Source organism: Pleurodeles waltl, chromosome 3_1 (assembly GCF_031143425.1).
Source record: "Pleurodeles waltl isolate 20211129_DDA chromosome 3_1, aPleWal1.hap1.20221129, whole genome shotgun sequence".
NCBI lineage: Eukaryota > Metazoa > Chordata > Amphibia > Caudata > Salamandridae > Pleurodeles > Pleurodeles waltl.
This window is the reverse complement of record NC_090440.1, coordinates 1,914,004,459-1,914,025,100: the sequence shown is the minus strand read 5'-3', so window position 1 is coordinate 1,914,025,100 and position 20,642 is coordinate 1,914,004,459. Positions and strand designations below refer to the sequence as shown.

The 20,642-nt window shown below is 49.0% G+C and overlaps 1 protein-coding gene across 1 annotated transcript in view; it reads left to right on the top strand.

Moving 5' to 3' along the window:
* PRPF8 (pre-mRNA processing factor 8) overlaps positions 1-20,642 on the top strand; it is a 200,002-nt gene that overhangs the window by 119,160 nt on the left and 60,200 nt on the right. The window contains exons 35-36 of the mRNA XM_069226117.1: positions 420-533; positions 802-975. Coding sequence (XP_069082218.1) covers positions 420-533; positions 802-975 — 288 coding nt within the window. The remainder of the gene's footprint in view (positions 1-419; positions 534-801; positions 976-20,642) is intronic.

The following is a 20,642-nucleotide window of genomic DNA, read 5'->3' as shown; positions in this document are numbered from 1 at the left end:
ACTGGATTATTTCCCTTGTATCACGTCTGACTGACCTTAACAGGGAACGAGAGGGTCGCCGCTAATAATTTTGTTTTGGGATGTAGGTGTATTAGATCCCTGTACGTGTTTCTGTTCAGATAATTCTGTGAAGGGAAATGGTGGGGGGTAAAGGAGATGGGAGCTGTGTCCTGCATTCCCAACTTTCACTACCCTATGTTCATTTTAAAGAGGTTGATTTGCTGTAAGTGGCTAGAAAGGGTCAGTTTGGGACGGATGGAATATTATACTGTACTCCCATCAATGTGCTAGAAGTTTAGGGTTCTGTTAGTCAGGCGTGTGTGCGAAATCCATGGAAATCGGGTGACCCTGGGCAAGATGGAGTGAGCCCAGGACTCAAGTCTGGTATTGTAAAAATGCACGCTTTTTTTCTTCTCCAGCTGGCCAAGTGGAAGACTGCAGAAGAAGTTGCTGCCTTAATCCGTTCCCTCCCAGTGGAGGAGCAGCCCAAGCAGATCATTGTCACCAGGAAGGGAATGTTGGACCCCTTGGAGGTAAGAGCCCCTGTGAAGGATCCTGAAACACGTGCGGCTCTTGGGACTGGGAGTGTAGTCTTCAAAGCATTCCTTGTGCTAACCTCTGTAGTTAGCTTTTGGAGTCTCTTCTTCTAAACTGTGATTGCATGACATGGTCTGTTACACCTGAAAGAGGGTGGTTTACTCTTCAGCCGCAGCTGTATAAGGTTGTGTGAGGGATGTGGCAGCTGGGCAACTTCAAGTCCCACATGTAATTGCTCTTTTTTCCTACTTTTCTGAAACCTAGGTACACTTGTTGGATTTCCCAAACATTGTCATTAAGGGGTCAGAGCTGCAGCTGCCTTTCCAGGCCTGCCTGAAGGTAGAGAAGTTTGGAGACCTTATCTTGAAGGCCACTGAGCCCCAGATGGTTCTCTTCAATCTCTACGATGACTGGCTGAAGACCATCTCTTCCTACACGGTAAGGCTGTGTTTCTGTGTGGAACTAATGTTCCTGTGATGCCACTTCAGGAGGGTCATGGTGCCTGGGGAGAAGAGGAAGAAGTGTCAAGGGAAGCAAGGACAGTGGATGCGATATCATTAGGAGCAGACAACACCCACACACAATGACTTTTCTGGCGAGGGAATAATACGCAGCACCATGGATGGGATCATAACAAAACTTTTAGGTAGGTTGGGGAGGAATATCTGCTTCAATCGCAGTTTAGCTCGCAGTTCTAGCTCGGGCGGTGTTGTGCGCTGCATGTTTCCATTTTGGGTCTCTCCTTGATTTCTTCTGAAGGACAAGCAAATAAACCAACATGTATTTATTTGTATTTTTGCAAATGTAAAGTGTACTTCATCGTAAACATGCAGACTCTCTTGGAGCTTTCTCATGTTATCAAGGAGGGGATGCGAGTTTTCCAATCTGAGGCTCTGAACTCTGGCACAGCACTGGATCAGGGTTTCACAAGAGGCTCAGAGGCTTGAAGAATCGTCGTGTGTGTGGGGCAGGTGGGGTCCTGGGTGGGGGAGGAGAGGAGGGGTGCTGTTTGGGCTGCCTGTGCTGATTTGGAGGGCACGCTTGCTGAGGAGAGGACATCTGAGCTGGTGTCCACCGAGCATTCATATCGGAATCTGGAGATCCTGGCAGCTGACGAGGGCTCAGAGGAGCCATCGCAAAAAAAAAAAAAATTGCAATGCAATGGGTCTCACACTTGCTCAAGTTAAGGGTATTCGCGTTTTAAACTCCTAATCAGCCTTTTCTTGCCATGTAAACTGAAAAGTAAAACAGTTTCACATAAGAGAGCCGAGGGCCGCGACGATCACAAAGCAGACACACAAAAGGAAACAGAAGGTTCGATGGCATCTGTCGCTGTAGATACACATGTTCTGCACAGCTCGCCATCTGGTGTTGGGTCGGAGTGTTACAAGTTGTTTTTCTTCGAAGAAGTCTTTCGAGTCACGGGACCGAGTGACTCCTCCTTCTGTCTCCATTGCGCATGGGCGTCGACTCCATCTTCGATTGTTTTCTTTCCGCCATCGGGTTCGGACGTGTTCCTGTCGCTCCGAGTTTCGGAACGGAAAGTTAGTTAATATCGGAAGATTTTCGTCGGTATTGTTGCGTTCGGGATCGGCGTAGTTAGAGTCAACACCGCATCGAAGATCGACGCGCTCCGGTGCCCTTCGGGGTAGTTTTCGATCCCCCGTCGGGGCCTGGTCGGCCCGACCGCGTGTCGAACAACGTCGATGGAACGGACCCCGTTCTGTTTTTGTCCCAAATGCCACAACAAATACCCGTATACAGACCAACATTTGGTCTGTAACCTGTGCCTGTCGCCTGAGCACAGTGAAGAGACTTGCGAGGCCTGTCGTGCGTTCCGGTCCCGAAAGACACTCCGTGACCGTCGAGCCAGGAGACTTCAGATGGCGTCCATGCCGACAGCGCACCGAGAGTTCGAGGAACAAGAGGAAGAAGAAACCTTTTCGATCCACGAATCGGACTCCGAGGAATTCGACGATCAAAGAACCGTGAGTAAGACGTCGAAAACAACACAGAAGAAAAGTGACAAGGCCCAGGGGACGCCACTGCCACCAGGCCATGGCTCCACCCATAAATTCGGTGACCGACCATCGGCACCGAAAAAGGCCAAAACAGTGCCGAGATCGTCCGACTCCGGTCGAGACACCGGCACGCAGCCTTCTCGGGATCGAGAAAGTGCTGGAGAAAAGCAACGACACCGAGATAGCGGTGTAGAAGCGGCTCGACGCCGAGACAGCGGCACCGACGAAGATCGACGCCGAGAGGTTTCGACTCCAAAAAAGAAAAAAGCCACCTCGGAGCCGAAAAGAGATACAGGCAGGGTTTCGGTGCCGAAACCACCCGTAACCGACCCAGGTCCAGGCTCTTATACAGAGGAACAATCACTGTCCTCTCAGATGCGAAAGCATAGGTTTGAGGAAGAGCTGCAATCCACCGAAGAGGACCATACGCAAAAACGTATTTTCATACAGCAGGGAACGGGAAGAATAAGCACCCTTCCCCCTATTAGGAGAAAAAGGAGACTGGAGTTTCAAACAGACCAGGCGCCACAAACAAAAATGGTGAAAAAGGTGACTCCGCCACCCTCTCCTCCACCTGTAATTAACGTCTCACCAGCGCAAACTCCGTCACATTCCCCGGCTCACACCACCATGAGCCAAGGTGACCAGGATCAAGACGCTTGGGGCTTATATGACGCCCCAGTGTCGGACAACAGTCCGGAGGCATATCCAACAAAGCCCTCACCACCAGAAGACAGCTCAGCATACTCTCAAGTGGTGGCTAGAGCAGCACAATTCCACAACGTAAACCTCCACTCAGAACAAGTCGAGGATGACTTTTTATTCAACACCCTCTCCTCCACCCACAGCTCCTACCAAAGCCTGCCTATGCTGCCAGGTATGCTTCGGCACGCAAAGGAAATATTCAAGGAGCCGGTCAAAAGTAGGGCAATAACGCCAAGGGTGGAAAAGAAGTATAAGGCACCTCCTACAGACCCTGTTTTCATCACCACACAGCTGCCACCAGATTCCGTCGTAGTAGGAGCAGCTCGGAAAAGAGCCAACTCCCACACATCTGGGGATGCACCACCCCCAGATAAAGAGAGCCGCAAGTTTGATGCAGCTGGGAAAAGAGTCGCAGTACAAGCTGCAAACCAGTGGCGCATCGCTAACTCTCAAGCACTGCTTGCGCGCTATGACAGAGCCCATTGGGATGAGATGCAACACCTCATCGAGCATCTTCCCAAGGAACTACAAAAGAGGGCAAAGCAGGTGGTTGAGGAAGGGTAGAACATATCAAATGACCAGATACGTTCTTCTATGGACGCAGCAGACACAGCTGCAAGAACAATTAATACATCTGTGACCATTAGAAGGCACGCATGGCTAAGAACGTCTGGGTTCAAACCAGAGATACAGCAGGCAGTGCTCAATATGCCATTCAACGAAAAACAACTGTTCGGACCAGAAGTGGACACGGCAATCGAAAAACTTAAAAAAGACACTGACACTGCTAAAGCCATGGGCGCACTCTACTCCCCGCAGAGCAGAGGAACCCTACAGCACCTTCCGCAAGACACCCTTTAGAGGGGGGTTTCGGGGTCAGGCCACACAAGCCAGCACCTCGCAGGCAACACCGTCCAGCTACCAGGGACAGTACAGGGGAGGCTTTAGGGGCCAATACAGAGGAGGGCAATTCCCTAGGAATAGAGGAAAATTTCAAAGCCCAAATGTAAGGAAATGCCTCCTTGGCATGGTTGCCCCCTGACTTTTTGCCTTTGCTGATGCTATGTTTACAATTGAAAGTGTGCTGAGGCCTGCTAACCAGGCCCCAGCACCAGTGTTCTTTCCCTAACCTGTACTTTTGTATCCACAATTGGCAGACCCTGGCATCCAGATAAGTCCCTTGTAACTGGTACTTCTAGTACCAAGGGCCCTGATGCCAAGGAAGGTCTCTAAGGGCTGCAGCATGTCTTATGCCACCCTGGAGACCTCTCACTCAGCACAGACACACTGCTTGCCAGCTTGTGTGTGCTAGTGAGGACAAAACGAGTAAGTCGACATGGCACTCCCCTCAGGGTGCCATGCCAGCCTCTCACTGCCTATGCAGTATAGGTAAGACACCCCTCTAGCAGGCCTTACAGCCCTAAGGCAGGGTGCACTATACCATAGGTGAGGGTACCAGTGCATGAGCATGGTACCCCTACAGTGTCTAAACAAAACCTTAGACATTGTAAGTGCAGGGTAGCCATAAGAGTATATGGTCTGGGAGTTTGTCAAACACGAACTCCACAGCACCATAATGGCTACACTGAAAACTGGGAAGTTTGGTATCAAACTTCTCAGCACAATAAATGCACACTGATGCCAGTGTACATTTTATTGCAAAATACACCCCAGAGGGCACCTTAGAGGTGCCCCCTGAAACTTAACCGACTGTCTGTGTAGGCTGACTAGTTCCAGCAGCCTGCCACACTAGAGACATGTTGCTGGCCCCATGGGGAGAGTGCCTTTGTCACTCTGAGGCCAGTAACAAAGCCTGCACTGGGTGGAGATGCTAACACCTCCCCCAGGCAGGAGCTGTAACACCTGGCGGTGAGCCTCAAAGGCTCACCCCTTTGTCACAGCCCAGCAGGGCACTCCAGCTTAGTGGAGTTGCCCGCCCCCTCCGGCCACGGCCCCCACTTTTGGCGGCAAGGCTGGAGGGAACAAAGAAAGCAACAAGGAGGAGTCACTGACCAGTCAGGACAGCCCCTAAGGTGTCCTGAGCTGAGGTGACTCTGACTTTTAGAAATCCTCCATCTTGCAGATGGAGGATTCCCCCAATAGGGTTAGGATTGTGATCCCCTCCCCTTGGGAGGAGGCACAAAGAGGGTGTACCCACCCTCAGGGCTAGTAGCCATTGGCTACTAACCCCCCAGACCTAAACACGCCCTTAAATCTAGTATTTAAGGGCTACCCTGAACCCTAGAAAATTAGATTCCTGCAACTACAAGAAGAAGGACTGCCTAGCTGACAACCCCTGCAGCGGAAGACCAGAAGACGACAACTGCCTTGGCTCCAGAAACTCACCGGCCTGTCTCCTGCCTTCCCAAGATCCTGCTCCAGCGACGCCTTCCAAAGGGACCAGCGACCTCGACATCCTCTGAGGACTGCCCCTGCTTCGAAAAGACAAGAAACTCCCGAGGACAGCGGACCTGCTCCAAGAAAAGCTGCAACTTTGTTTCCCGCAGCTTTAAAGAACCCTGCAAGCTCCCCGCAAGAAGCGTGAGACTTGCAACACTGCACCCGGCGACCCCGACTCGGCTGGTGGCGATCCAACACCTCAGGAGGGACCCCAGGACTACTCTGATACTGTGAGTACCAAAACCTGTCCCCCCTGAGCCCCCACAGCGCCGCCTGCAGAGGGAATCCCGAGGTTTCCCCTGACCGCGACTCTTTGAACCTAAAGTCCCGACGCCTGGGAGAGACCCTGCACCCGCAGCCCCCAGGACCTGAAGGACCGGACTTTCACTGGAGGAGTGACCCCCAGGAGTCCCTCTCCCTCGCCCAAGTGGAGGTTTCCCCGAGGAATCCCCCCCTTGCCTGCCTGCAGCGCTGAAGAGATCCCGAGATCTCTCATAGACTAACATTGAAAACCCGACGCTTGTTTCTACACTGCACCCGGCCGCCCCGCGCTGCTGAGGATGAAATCTCTGTGTGGACTTGTGTCCCCCCCGGTGCCCTACAAAACCCCCCTGGTCTGCCCTCCGAAGACGCGGGTACTTACCTGCAAGCAGACCGGAACCGGGGCACCCCCTTCTCTCCATTCTAGCCTATGTGTTTTGGGCACCACTTTGAACTCTGCACCTGACCGGCCCTGAGCTGCTGGTGTGGTGACTTTGGGGTTGCTCTGAACCCCCAACGGTGGGCTACCTTGGACCAAGAATTAAGCCCTGTAAGTGTCTTACTTACCTGGTTAACCTAACAAATACTTACATCCCCTAGGAACTGTGAAAATTGCACTAAGTGTCCACTTTTAAAACAGCTATTTGTCAATAACTTGAAAAGTATACATGCAATTTTGATGATTTGAAGTTCCTAAAGTACTTACCTGCAATACCTTTCGAATGAGATATTACATGTAGAATTTGAACCTGTGGTTCTTAAAATAAACTAAGAAAAGATATTTTTCTATATAAAAACCTATTGGCTGGATTTGTCTCTGAGTGTGTGTACCTCATTTATTGTCTATGTGTATGTACAACAAATGCTTAACACTACTCCTTGGATAAGCCTACTGCTCGACCACACTACCACAAAATAGAGCATTAGTATTATCTATTTTTACCACTATTTTACCTCTAAGGGGAACCCTTGGACTCTGTGCATGCTATTCCTTACTTTGAAATAGCACATACAGAGCCAACTTCCTACATTGGTGGATCAGCGGTGGGGTACAAGACTTTGCATTTGCTGGACTACTCAGCCAATACCTGATCACACGACAAATTCCAAAATTGTCATTAGAAATTGATTTTTGCAATTTGAAAAGTTTTCTAAATTCTTAAAAGTCCTGCTAGGGCCTTGTGTGTTAAGTCCCTGTTTAGCATTTCTTTTAGAGTTTAAAAGTTTGTAAAAGTTTGAATTAGATTCTAGAACCAGTTGTAGATTCTTAAAAAGTATTCCAACTTTTAGAAGCAAAATGTCTAGCACAGATGTGACTGTGGTGGAACTCGACACCACACCTTACCTCCATCTTAAGATGAGGGAGCTAAGGTCACTCTGTAAAATAAAGAAAATAACAATGGGCCCCAAACCTACCAAAATACAGCTCCAGGAGCTTTTGGCAGAGTTTGAAAAGGCCAACCCCTCTGAGGGTGGCAACTCAGAGGAAGAGGATAGTGACTTGGAGGACAATTCCCCCCTACCAGTCCTATCTAGGGAGAACAGGGTCCCTCAAACCCTGATTCCAAAAGTAATAGTCAGAGATGCTGGTTCCCTCACAGGAGAGACCAACACCTCTGAAATCACTGAGGATAGCCCCAGTGAAGAGGACATCCAGTTAGCCAGGATGGCCAAAAGATTGGCTTTGGAAAGACAGATCCTAGCCATAGAGAGGGAAAGACAAGAGATGGGCCTAGGACCCATCAATGGTGGCAGCAACATAAATAGGGTCAGAGATTCTCCTGACATGTTGAAAATCCCCAAAGGGATTGTAACTAAATATGAAGATGGTGATGACATCACCAAATGGTTCACAGCTTTTGAGAGGGCTTGTGTAACCAGAAAAGTGAACAGATCTTACTGGGGTGCTCTCCTTTGGGAAATGTTCACAGGAAAGTGTAGGGATAGACTCCTCACACTCTCTGGACAAGATGCAGAATCTTATGACCTCATGAAGGGTACCCTGATTGAGGGCTTTGGATTCTCCACTGAGGAGTACAGGATTAGGTTCAGGGGGGCTCAAAAATCCTCGAGCCAGACCTGGGTTGACTTTGTTGACTACTCAGTGAAAACACTAGATGGTTGGATTCAAGGCAGTGGTGTAAGTAATTATGATGGGCTGTACAATTTATTTGTGAAAGAACACCTGTTAAGTAATTGTTTCAATGATAAACTGCATCAGCATCTGGTAGACCTAGGACCAATTTCTCCCCAAGAATTGGGAAAGAAGGCGGACCATTGGGTCAAGACAAGGGTGTCCAAGACTTCAACAGGGGGTGACCAAAAGAAAGGGGTCACAAAGACTCCCCAGGGGAAGGGTGATGAGACAACCAAAACTAAAAATAGTAAAGAGTCTTCTACAGGCCCCCAAAAACCTGCACAGGAGGGTGGGCCCAGAGCCTCTTCACAAAACAATGGGTACAAGGGTAAAAACTTTGATCCCAAAAAGGCCTGGTGTCATAGCTGTAAACAGCATGGACACCAAACTGGAGACAAGGCCTGTCCCAAGAAAGGTTCCACTCCAAACTCCCATCCAGGTAACACTGGTATGGCTAGTCTCCAAGTGGGATCAACAGTGTGCCCAGAGCAAATCAGGGTCCACACTGAAGCTACTCTAGTTTCTGAGGGTGGGGTGGATTTAGCCACACTAGCTGTCTGGCCGCCTAACATGCAAAAATACAGACAGCAACTCTTAATTAATGGGACTAGAATAGAGGGCCTGAGGGATACAGGTGCCAGTGTCACCATGGTGACAGAGAAACTGGTTTCCCCTGGCCAATACCTGACTGGAAAAACTTACACAGTCACCAACGCTGACAATCAGAGAAAAGTACATCCCATGGCAATGGTTACTTTAGAATGGGGAGGGGTCAATGGCCTGAAACAGGTGGTGGTCTCCTCAAATATCCCAGTGGACTGTCTGCTTGGAAATGACCTGGAGTCCTCAGCATGGGCTGAGGTAGAACTAAAAACCCATGCAGCAATGCTGGGTATCCCTGAACTGGTGTGTGTGAAAACAAGAGCACAGTGCAAGGCACAGGGTGAACAAGTAGAGCTGGAGTCTGGAAGAAGGGCCCAGCCTACCAAGAGAACAGGAAAGTCAGTTGGGAAACCAACTACAACACAGCAAAAGAAAGGGAACCTCTCTTCTCAGGAAGAAGTTCTGCCCTCTGAGGGAACTGAGCCTTTGGAGCTTGAACCTTATCAGGTTGAGCTCTTAGGCCCAGGGGGACCCTCAAGGGAGGAGCTGTGTAAGGGACAAGAAACCTGTCCCTCTCTTGAAGGCCTTAGGCAGCAAGCTGCTGAAGAGTCCAAAGGCAAGAAAAATGGAACGCATAGGGTCTATTGGGAAGATGGACTCCTGTACACTGAGGCCAGAGACCCCAAACCTGGTGCCACTAGGAGAGTGGTAGTGCCTCAGCTGTTCAGGAAGTTCATCCTAACATTGGCCCATGACATTCCCCTTGCTGGACATTTGGGACAAACCAAGACGTGGGAGAGGTTAGTCAACCACTTCTACTGGCCCAATATGTCCAACATGGTTAAGGAGTTTTGCCTCTCCTGCCCCACCTGTCAAGCCAGTGGTAAGACAGGTGGGCATCCAAAGGCCCCCCTCATTCCACTTCCAGTGGTGGGGGTTCCCTTTGAAAGAGTGGGTGTGGACATAGTTGGTCCACTAGAACCTCCCACAGCCTCAGGAAATATGTATATCCTGGTAGTAGTGGATCATGCTACCAGGTATCCTGAAGCTATTCCCCTTAGGTCGACTACTGCCCCTGCAGTAGCCAAGGCCCTCATTGGTATCTTTACCAGAGTGGGTTTCCCTAAGGAGGTGGTGTCTGACAGAGGTACCAACTTCATGTCAGCATACCTAAAACACATGTGGAATGAGTGTGGAGTGACTTATAAATTCACTACACCATACCATCCACAAACTAATGGCTTGGTTGAGAGATTCAACAAGACATTAAAAGGCATGATCATGGGGCTCCCAGAAAAACTCAAAAGGAGATGGGATGTCCTCTTGCCATGTCTGCTTTTCGCTTACAGAGAGGTGCCACAGAAGGGAGTAGGATTCTCACCCTTTGAACTTCTGTTTGGTCATCCTGTAAGGGGACCACTTGCCCTTGTAAAAGAAGGCTGGGAGAGACCTCTCCATGAGCCTAAACAGGACATAGTGGACTATGTACTTGGCCTTCGCTCTAGAATGGCAGAGTACATGGAAAAGGCAACCAAAAACCTTGAGGCCAGCCAACAGCTCCAGAAGTTTTGGTATGACCAAAAGGCTGCACTGGTTGAGTTCCAACCAGGGCAGAAAGTCTGGGTTCTGGAGCCTGTGGCTCCCAGGGCACTCCAGGACAAATGGAGTGGCCCTTACCCAGTGCTAGAAAGGAAGAGTCAGGTCACCTACCTGGTGGACCTGGGCACAAGCAGGAGCCCCAAGAGGGTGATCCATGTGAACCGCCTTAAGCTCTTCCATGACAGGGCTGATGTGAATCTGTTGATGGTAACAGATGAGGATCAGGAGGCAGAGAGTGAACCTCTCCCTGATCTTCTGTCATCAGACCCAAAAGATGGCACAGTAGATGGAGTGATCTACTCAGACACCCTCTCTGGCCAACAGCAAGCTGATTGTAGGAGAGTCCTACAACAGTTTCCTGAACTCTTCTCCTTAACCCCTGGTCAGACACACCTGTGTACCCATGATGTGGACACAGGAGACAGCATGCCTGTCAAAAACAAAATCTTTAGACAGTCTGACCATGTTAAGGAAAGCATCAAGGTGGAAGTCCACAAGATGCTGGAGTTGGGAGTAATTGAGCGCTCTGACAGCCCCTGGGCTAGCCCAGTGGTCTTAGTCCCCAAACCTCACACCAAAGATGGAAAGAAAGAGATGAGGTTTTGTGTGGACTACAGAGGGCTCAATTCTGTCACCAAGACAGATGCTCATCCAATTCCAAGAGCTGATGAGCTCATAGATAAATTAGGTGCTGCCAAATTCTTAAGTACCTTTGACTTGACAGCAGGGTACTGGCAAATAAAAATGGCACCTGGAGCAAAAGAGAAAACAGCATTCTCCACACCTGATGGGCATTATCAGTTTACTGTTATGCCCTTTGGTTTAAAGAATGCCCCTGCCACCTTCCAAAGGTTGGTGAATCAAGTCCTTGCTGGCTTGGAGTCCTTTAGCACAGCTTATCTTGATGATATTGCTGTCTTTAGCTCCACCTGGCAGGATCACCTGGTCCACCTGAAGAAGGTTTTGAAGACTCTGCAATCTGCAGGCCTCTCTATCAAGGCATCCAAATGCCAGATAGGGCAGGGAACTGTGGTTTACTTGGGCCACCTTGTAGGTGGAGGCCAAGTTCAGCCACTCCAACCCAAGATCCAGACTATTCTGGACTGGGTAGCCCCAAAAACCCAGACTCAAGTCAGGGCATTCCTTGGCTTGACTGGGTATTACAGGAGGTTTGTGAAGGGATATGGATCCATTGTGACAGCCCTCACTGAACTCACCTCCAAGAAAATGCCCAAGAAAGTAAACTGGACTGTGGAATGCCAACAGGCCTTTGACACCCTGAAACAGGCAATGTGCTCAGCACCAGTTCTAAAAGCTCCAGATTATTCTAAGCAGTTCATTGTGCAGACTGATGCCTCTGAACATGGGATAGGGGCAGTTTTGTCCCAAACAAATGATGATGGCCTTGACCAGCCTGTTGCTTTCATTAGCAGGAGGTTACTCCCCAGGGAGCAGCGTTGGAGTGCCATTGAGAGGGAGGCCTTTGCTGTGGTTTGGTCCCTGAAGAAGCTGAGACCATACCTCTTTGGGACTCACTTCCTAGTTCAAACTGACCACAGACCTCTCAAATGGCTGATGCAAATGAAAGGTGAAAATCCGAAACTGTTGAGGTGGTCCATCTCCCTACAGGGAATGGACTTTATAGTGGAACACAGACCTGGGACTGCCCATGCCAATGCAGATGGCCTTTCCAGGTTCTTCCACTTAGAAAATGAAGACTCTCTTGGGAAAGGTTAGTCTCATCCTCTTTCGTTTGGGGGGGGGTTGTGTAAGGAAATGCCTCCTTGGCATGGTTGCCCCCTGACTTTTTGCCTTTGCTGATGCTATGTTTACAATTGAAAGTGTGCTGAGGCCTGCTAACCAGGCCCCAGCACCAGTGTTCTTTCCCTAACCTGTACTTTTGTATCCACAATTGGCAGACCCTGGCATCCAGATAAGTCCCTTGTAACTGGTACTTCTAGTACCAAGGGCCCTGATGCCAAGGAAGGTCTCTAAGGGCTGCAGCATGTCTTATGCCACCCTGGAGACCTCTCACTCAGCACAGACACACTGCTTGCCAGCTTGTGTGTGCTAGTGAGGACAAAACGAGTAAGTCGACATGGCACTCCCCTCAGGGTGCCATGCCAGCCTCTCACTGCCTATGCAGTATAGGTAAGACACCCCTCTAGCAGGCCTTACAGCCCTAAGGCAGGGTGCACTATACCATAGGTGAGGGTACCAGTGCATGAGCATGGTACCCCTACAGTGTCTAAACAAAACCTTAGACATTGTAAGTGCAGGGTAGCCATAAGAGTATATGGTCTGGGAGTTTGTCAAACACGAACTCCACAGCACCATAATGGCTACACTGAAAACTGGGAAGTTTGGTATCAAACTTCTCAGCACAATAAATGCACACTGATGCCAGTGTACATTTTATTGCAAAATACACCCCAGAGGGCACCTTAGAGGTGCCCCCTGAAACTTAACCGACTGTCTGTGTAGGCTGACTAGTTCCAGCAGCCTGCCACACTAGAGACATGTTGCTGGCCCCATGGGGAGAGTGCCTTTGTCACTCTGAGGCCAGTAACAAAGCCTGCACTGGGTGGAGATGCTAACACCTCCCCCAGGCAGGAGCTGTAACACCTGGCGGTGAGCCTCAAAGGCTCACCCCTTTGTCACAGCCCAGCAGGGCACTCCAGCTTAGTGGAGTTGCCCGCCCCCTCCGGCCACGGCCCCCACTTTTGGCGGCAAGGCTGGAGGGAACAAAGAAAGCAACAAGGAGGAGTCACTGACCAGTCAGGACAGCCCCTAAGGTGTCCTGAGCTGAGGTGACTCTGACTTTTAGAAATCCTCCATCTTGCAGATGGAGGATTCCCCCAATAGGGTTAGGATTGTGACCCCCTCCCCTTGGGAGGAGGCACAAAGAGGGTGTACCCACCCTCAGGGCTAGTAGCCATTGGCTACTAACCCCCCAGACCTAAACACGCCCTTAAATCTAGTATTTAAGGGCTACCCTGAACCCTAGAAAATTAGATTCCTGCAACTACAAGAAGAAGGACTGCCTAGCTGACAACCCCTGCAGCGGAAGACCAGAAGACGACAACTGCCTTGGCTCCAGAAACTCACCGGCCTGTCTCCTGCCTTCCCAAGATCCTGCTCCAGCGACGCCTTCCAAAGGGACCAGCGACCTCGACATCCTCTGAGGACTGCCCCTGCTTCGAAAAGACAAGAAACTCCCGAGGACAGTGGACCTGCTCCAAGAAAAGCTGCAACTTTGTTTCCCGCAGCTTTAAAGAACCCTGCAAGCTCCCCGCAAGAAGCGTGAGACTTGCAACACTGCACCCGGCGACCCCGACTCGGCTGGTGGCGATCCAACACCTCAGGAGGGACCCCAGGACTACTCTGATACTGTGAGTACCAAAACCTGTCCCCCCTGAGCCCCCACAGCGCCGCCTGCAGAGGGAATCCCGAGGTTTCCCCTGACCGCGACTCTTTGAACCTAAAGTCCCGACGCCTGGGAGAGACCCTGCACCCGCAGCCCCCAGGACCTGAAGGACCGGACTTTCACTGGAGGAGTGACCCCCAGGAGTCCCTCTCCCTCGCCCAAGTGGAGGTTTCCCCGAGGAATCCCCCCCTTGCCTGCCTGCAGCGCTGAAGAGATCCCGAGATCTCTCATAGACTAACATTGAAAACCCGACGCTTGTTTCTACACTGCACCCGGCCGCCCCCGCGCTGCTGAGGGTGAAATCTATGTGTGGACTTGTGTCCCCCCCGGTGCCCTACAAAACCCCCCTGGTCTGCCCTCCGAAGACGCGGGTACTTACCTGCAAGCAGACCGGAACCGGGGCACCCCCTTCTCTCCATTCTAGCCTATGTGTTTTGGGCACCACTTTGAACTCTGCACCTGACCGGCCCTGAGCTGCTGGTGTGGTGACTTTGGGGTTGCTCTGAACCCCCAACGGTGGGCTACCTTGGACCAAGAATTAAGCCCTGTAAGTGTCTTACTTACCTGGTTAACCTAACAAATACTTACATCCCCTAGGAACTGTGAAAATTGCACTAAGTGTCCACTTTTAAAACAGCTATTTGTCAATAACTTGAAAAGTATACATGCAATTTTGATGATTTGAAGTTCCTAAAGTACTTACCTGCAATACCTTTCGAATGAGATATTACATGTAGAATTTGAACCTGTGGTTCTTAAAATAAACTAAGAAAAGATATTTTTCTATATAAAAACCTATTGGCTGGATTTGTCTCTGAGTGTGTGTACCTCATTTATTGTCTATGTGTATGTACAACAAATGCTTAACACTACTCCTTGGATAAGCCTACTGCTCGACCACACTACCACAAAATAGAGCATTAGTATTATCTATTTTTACCACTATTTTACCTCTAAGGGGAACCCTTGGACTCTGTGCATGCTATTCCTTACTTTGAAATAGCACATACAGAGCCAACTTCCTACACCAAAAACCCCTACAACCAAGCAGTGACTCAGATGTCACTCACCCCCTCCACACAACACCAGTGGGGGGAAGAATAGGTCATTATTACCAAGCATGGGAGGAAATAACTACAGACACTTGGGTCTTAGCAATTATCCAACATGGTTATTGCATAGAATTCCTACAATTCCCTCCAAACATACCACCAAAAGCACAGAATTTATCAAAACAACATTACGAACTCCTGGAAATAGAAGTTCAAGCACTATTGCAAAAGAATGCAATCGAATTAGTACCAAACACACAAACAAACACAGGAGTCTATTCACTGTACTTCTTAATACCAAAAAAGGACAAAACACTGAGACCAATCCTAGACCTCAGAATACTAAACACCTACATCAAATCAGACCACTTTCACATGGTCACGCTACAAGAAGTGTTACCATTGCTAAAACTACAGGACTACATGACAACCTTAGACCTCAAAGATGCGTATTTCCAAATACCAATACATCCGTCGCACAGGAAATACCTACGGTTCGTATTCAAAGGAATACACTACCAATTCAAAGTATTGCCTTTTGGTTTAACAACCGCACCAAGAGTCTTTACAAAATGTCTAGCAGTAGTGGCTGCACACATCAGAAGGCAGCAAATACATGTATTCCCGTATCTAGACGACTGGCTAATCAAAACCAATTCACTAACAAAGTACTTCCAACACACAAATCAAATCATACAAACCCTCTGCAAACTAGGTTTCACCGTCAACTTTGCAAAATCCAACATTTTGCCGTGCAAAGTACAACAATACCTGGGAGCCATAATAGACACAACAAAAGGAGTAGCCACTCCAAGTCCACAAAGAATTCAAAATTTCAACAAGATCATACAATGCATGTATCCAACACAAACAATACAAGCAAAGATGATATTACAACTCCTAGGCATGATGTCTTCCTGCATAGCCATTGTCCCGAACGCAAGACTACACATGAGGCCCTTACAACAGTGCCTAGCATCACAATGGTCACAAGCACAGGGTCACCTTCTAGATCTGGTGTTAATAGACCGCCAAACTTACCTCTCGCTTCTATGGTGGAACAGTATAAATTTAAACAAAGGGCGGCCATTCCAAGACCCAGTGCCACAATGCGTAATAACAGATGCTTCCATGACAGTGTGGGGAGCACACCTCGATCAACACAGCATACAAGGACAATGGAACGTACATCAAACAAAACTGCATATAAATCACCTAGAAATGCTAGCAGTTTTTCAAGCATTAAGGGCTTTCCAACCAATTATAACTCACAAATACATTCTTGGCAAAACAGACAACATGACAACAATGTATTATCTAAACAAACAGGGGGGGACACACTCAACGCAGTTGAGCCTTCTAGCACAGAAGATATGGCGATGGGCAATTCACAACCACATTCGCCTAATAGCGCAGTTTATTCCAGGGATCCAGAATCAACTTGCAGACAATCTCTCTCGAGATCACCAGCAGGTCCACGAATGGGAAATTCACCCCCAAATTCTAAACACTTACTTCAGACTCTGGGGAACACCTCAAATAGACTTGTTTGCAACAAGAGAGAGCGCAAAATGCCAAAACTTCGCATCCAGATACCCACACAGGCAGTCCCAAGGCAATGCCCTATGGATGAACTGGTCAGGGATATTTGCCTACGCTTTTCCTCCTCTCCCTCTCCTTCCTTATCTGGTAAACAAATTGAGTCAAAACAAACTCAAACTCATTTTAATAGCACCAACTTGGGCAAGGCAACCCTGGTACACAACACTGCTAGACCTATCAGTAGTACCCCACATCAAATTGCCCAACAGGCCGGATCTGTTAACACAACACAACGAACAGATCAGACATCCAGATCCAGCATCGCTGAATCTAGCAATCTGGCTCCTGAAATCCTAGAATTCGGACACTTACAACTTACCCAAGAATGTATGGACGTCATAAAGCAAGCCAGAAGGCCGTCCACTAGGCACTGCTATGCAAGTAAATGGAAGAGGTTTGTCTGCTACTGCCATCATAATCAGATCCAACCTTTACACGCAACTCCAAAGGACGTAGTGGGTTACTTGCTTCACTTACAAAAATCTAACCTAGCCTTCTCTTCCATTAAAATACACCTTGCGGCAATATCTGCATACCTGCAGACTACCTATTCAACTTCCCTATATAGGATACCAGTCATTAAAGCATTCATGGAAGGCCTTAAAAGAATTATACCACCAAAAACACCACCTGTTCCTTCATGGAACTTAAATGTTGTCTTAACAAGACTCATGGGTCCACCTTTTGAACCCATGCACTCTTGCGAAATACAGTTCCTAACCTGGAAGGTTGCATTTCTCATCGCCATTACATCTCTAAGAAGAGTAAGCGAAATTCAGGCGTTTACAATACAAGAACCTTTTATACAACTACACAAAAATAAAGTCGTCCTAAGGACTAATCCTAAATTTTTACCAAAGGTTGTTTCACCGTTCCACCTAAATCAAACAGTGGAACTACCAGTGTTCTTCCCACAGCCAGATTCCGTAGCTGAGAGGGCACTACATACATTAGATGTCAAAAGAGCATTAATGTACTACATTGACAGAACGAAAAACATCAGAAAGACTAAACAACTATTTATTGCATTCCAAAAACCTCATGCAGGAAACCCAATATCAAAACAAGGTATAGCCAGATGGATAGTTAAATGCATCCAAATCTGCTACCTTAAAGCTAAACGACAACTGCCCATTACACCAAGGGCACACTCAACCAGAAAAAAAGGTGCTACCATGGCCTTTCTAGGAAACATCCCAATGCAAGAAATATGTAAGGCAGCCACATGGTCTACGCCACACACGTTCACCAAGCACTACTGTGTAGACGTGTTATCCGCACAGCAAGCCACAGTAGGTCAAGCCGTGTTAAGAACATTATTTCAAACCACTTCCATTCCTACAGGCTGAGCCACCGCTTTTGGGGAGATAACTGCTTACTAGTCTATGCAGAACATGTGTATCTACAGCGACAGATGCCATCGAACTGAAAATGTCACTTACCCAGTGTAAAGAAATGGCTCCCTGTTGCAGTTACCCCCCACTTTTTGCCTGATACTGATGCTGACTTGACTAAGAAGAGTGCTGGGACCCTGCTAACCAGGCCCCAGCACCAGTGTTCCTTCACCTAAAAAGTACCATTGTATCCACAATTGGCACACCCTGGCATTCAGATAAGTCCCTTGTAACTGGTACTTCTAGTACCAAGGGCCCTGATGCCAAGGAAGGTCTCTAAGGGCTGTAGCATGTATTATGCCACCCTAGAGACCCCTCACTCAGCACAGACACACTGCTTACAAGCCTGTGTGTGCTGGTGAGAACAAAATGAGTAAGTCGACATGGCACTCCCCTCAGGGTGCCATGCCAGCCTCTCACTGCCTATGCAGTATAGGTAAGACACCCCTCTAGCAGGCCTTACAGCCCTAAGGCAGGGTGCACTATACCATAGGTGAGGGTACCAGTGCATGAGCACTGTGCCCCTACAGTGTCTAAGCAAAACCTTAGACATTGTAAGTACAGGGTAGCCATAAGAGTATATGGTCTGGGAGTCTGTTTTACACGAACTCCACAGCACCATAATGGCTACACTGAAAACTGGGAAGTTTGGTATCAAACTTCTCAGCACAATAAATGCACACTGATGCCAGTGTACATTTTATTGTAAAATACACCCCAGAGGGCACCTTAGAGGTGCCCCCTGAAACTTAACCGACTATCTGTGTAGGCTGACTAGTTTTAGCAGCCTGCCGCAAACCGAGACATGTTGCTGGCCCCATGGGGAGAGTGCCTTTGTCACTCTGAGGCCAGTAACAAAGCCTGCACTGGGTGGAGATGCTAACACCTCCCCCAGGCAGGAATTGTCACACCTGGCGGTGAGCCTCAAAGGCTCACCTCCTTTGTGCCAACCCAGCAGGACACTCCAGCTAGTGGAGTTGCCCGCCCCCTCCGGCCAGGCCCCACTTTTGGCGGCAAGGCCGGAGAAAATAATGAGAAAAACAAGGAGGAGTCACTGGCCAGTCAGGACAGCCCCTAAGGTGTCCTGAGCTGAGGTGACTCTAACTTTTAGAAATCCTCCATCTTGCAGATGGAGGATTCCCCCAATAGGGTTAGGATTGTGACCCCCTCCCCTTGGGAGGAGGCACAAAGAGGGTGTACCCACCCTCAGGGCTAGTAGCCATTGGCTACTAACCCCCCAGACCTAAACACGCCCTTAAATTTAGTATTTAAAGGCTACCCTGAACCCTAGAAAATTAGATTCCTGCAACTACAAGAAGAAGGACTGCCTAGCTGAAAACCCCTGCAGCGGAAGACCAGAAGACGACAACTGCCTTGGCTCCAGAAACTCACCGGCCTGTCTCCTGCCTTCCAAAGATCCTGCTCCAGCGACGCCTTCCAAAGGGACCAGCGACCTCGACATCCTCTGAGGACTGCCCCTGCTTCGAAAAGACAAGAAACTCCCGAGGACAGCGGACCTGCTCCAAGAAAAGCTGCAACTTTGTTTCCAGCAGCTTTAAAGAACCCTGCAAGCTCCCCGCAAGAAGCGTGAGACTTGCAACACTGCACCCGGCGACCCCGACTCGGCTGGTGGCGATCCAACACCTCAGGAGGGACCCCAGGACTACTCTGATACTGTGAGTACCAAAACCTGTCCCCCCTGAGCCCCCACAGCGCCGCCTGCAGAGGGAATCCCGAGGCTTCCCCTGACCGCGACTCTTTGAACCTAAAGTCCCGACGCCTGGGAGAGACCCTGCACCCGCAGCCCCCAGGACCTGAAGGACCGGACTTTCACTGGAGAAGTGACCCCCAGGAGTCCCTCTCCCTTGCCCAAGTGGAGGTTTCCCCGAGGAATCCCCCCCTTGCCTGCCTGCAGCGCTGAAGAGATCCCGAGATCTCTCATAGACTAACATTGCGAACTCGACGCTTGTTTCTACACTGCACCCGGCCGCCCCCGCGCCGCTGAGGGTGAAATTTCTGTGTGGACCTGTGTCCCCCCCGGGGCCCTACAAAACCCCCCTGGTCTGCCCTCCGAAGACGCGGGTACTTACCTGCAAGCAGACCGGAACCGGGGCACCCCCTTCTCTCCATTCTAGCCTATGTGTTTTGGGCACCATTTTGAACTCTGCACCTGACCGGCCCTGAGCTGCTGGTGTGGTGACTTTGGGGTTGCTCTGAACCCCCAACGGTGGGCTACCTTGGACCAAGAACTAAGCCCTGTAAGTGTCTTACTTACCTGGTTAACCTAACAAATACTTACCTCCCCTAGGAACTGTCAAAATTGCACTAAGTGTCCACTTTTGAAACAGCTATTTGTGAATAACTTGAAAAGTATACATGCAATTTTGATGATTTGAAGTTCCTAAAGTACTTACCTGCAATACCTTTCGAATTAGATATTACATGTAGAATTTGAACCTGTGGTTCTTAAAATAAACTAAGAAAAGATATTTTTCTATAACAAAACCTATTGGCTGGATTTGTCTCTGAGTGTGTGTACCTCATTTATTGTCTATGTGTATGTACAACAAATGCTTAACACTACTCCTTGGATAAGCCTACTGCTCGACCACACTACCACAAAATAGAGCATTAGTATTATCTATTTTTACCACTATTTTACCTCTAAGGGGAACCCTTGGACTCTGTGCATGCTATTCCTTACTTTGAAATAGCACCTACAGAGCCAACTTCCTACACCCAGTGTACATCTGTTCGTGGCATCAGTCGCTGGAGATTCACATGTGCCCACCCACCTCCCCGGGAGCCTGTAGCAGTTTGGAAGTTAGCTTCAACTTTGTACATTTGTATATGTAGGAAGTTGGCTCTGTATGTGCTATTTCAAAGTAAGGAATAGCATGCACA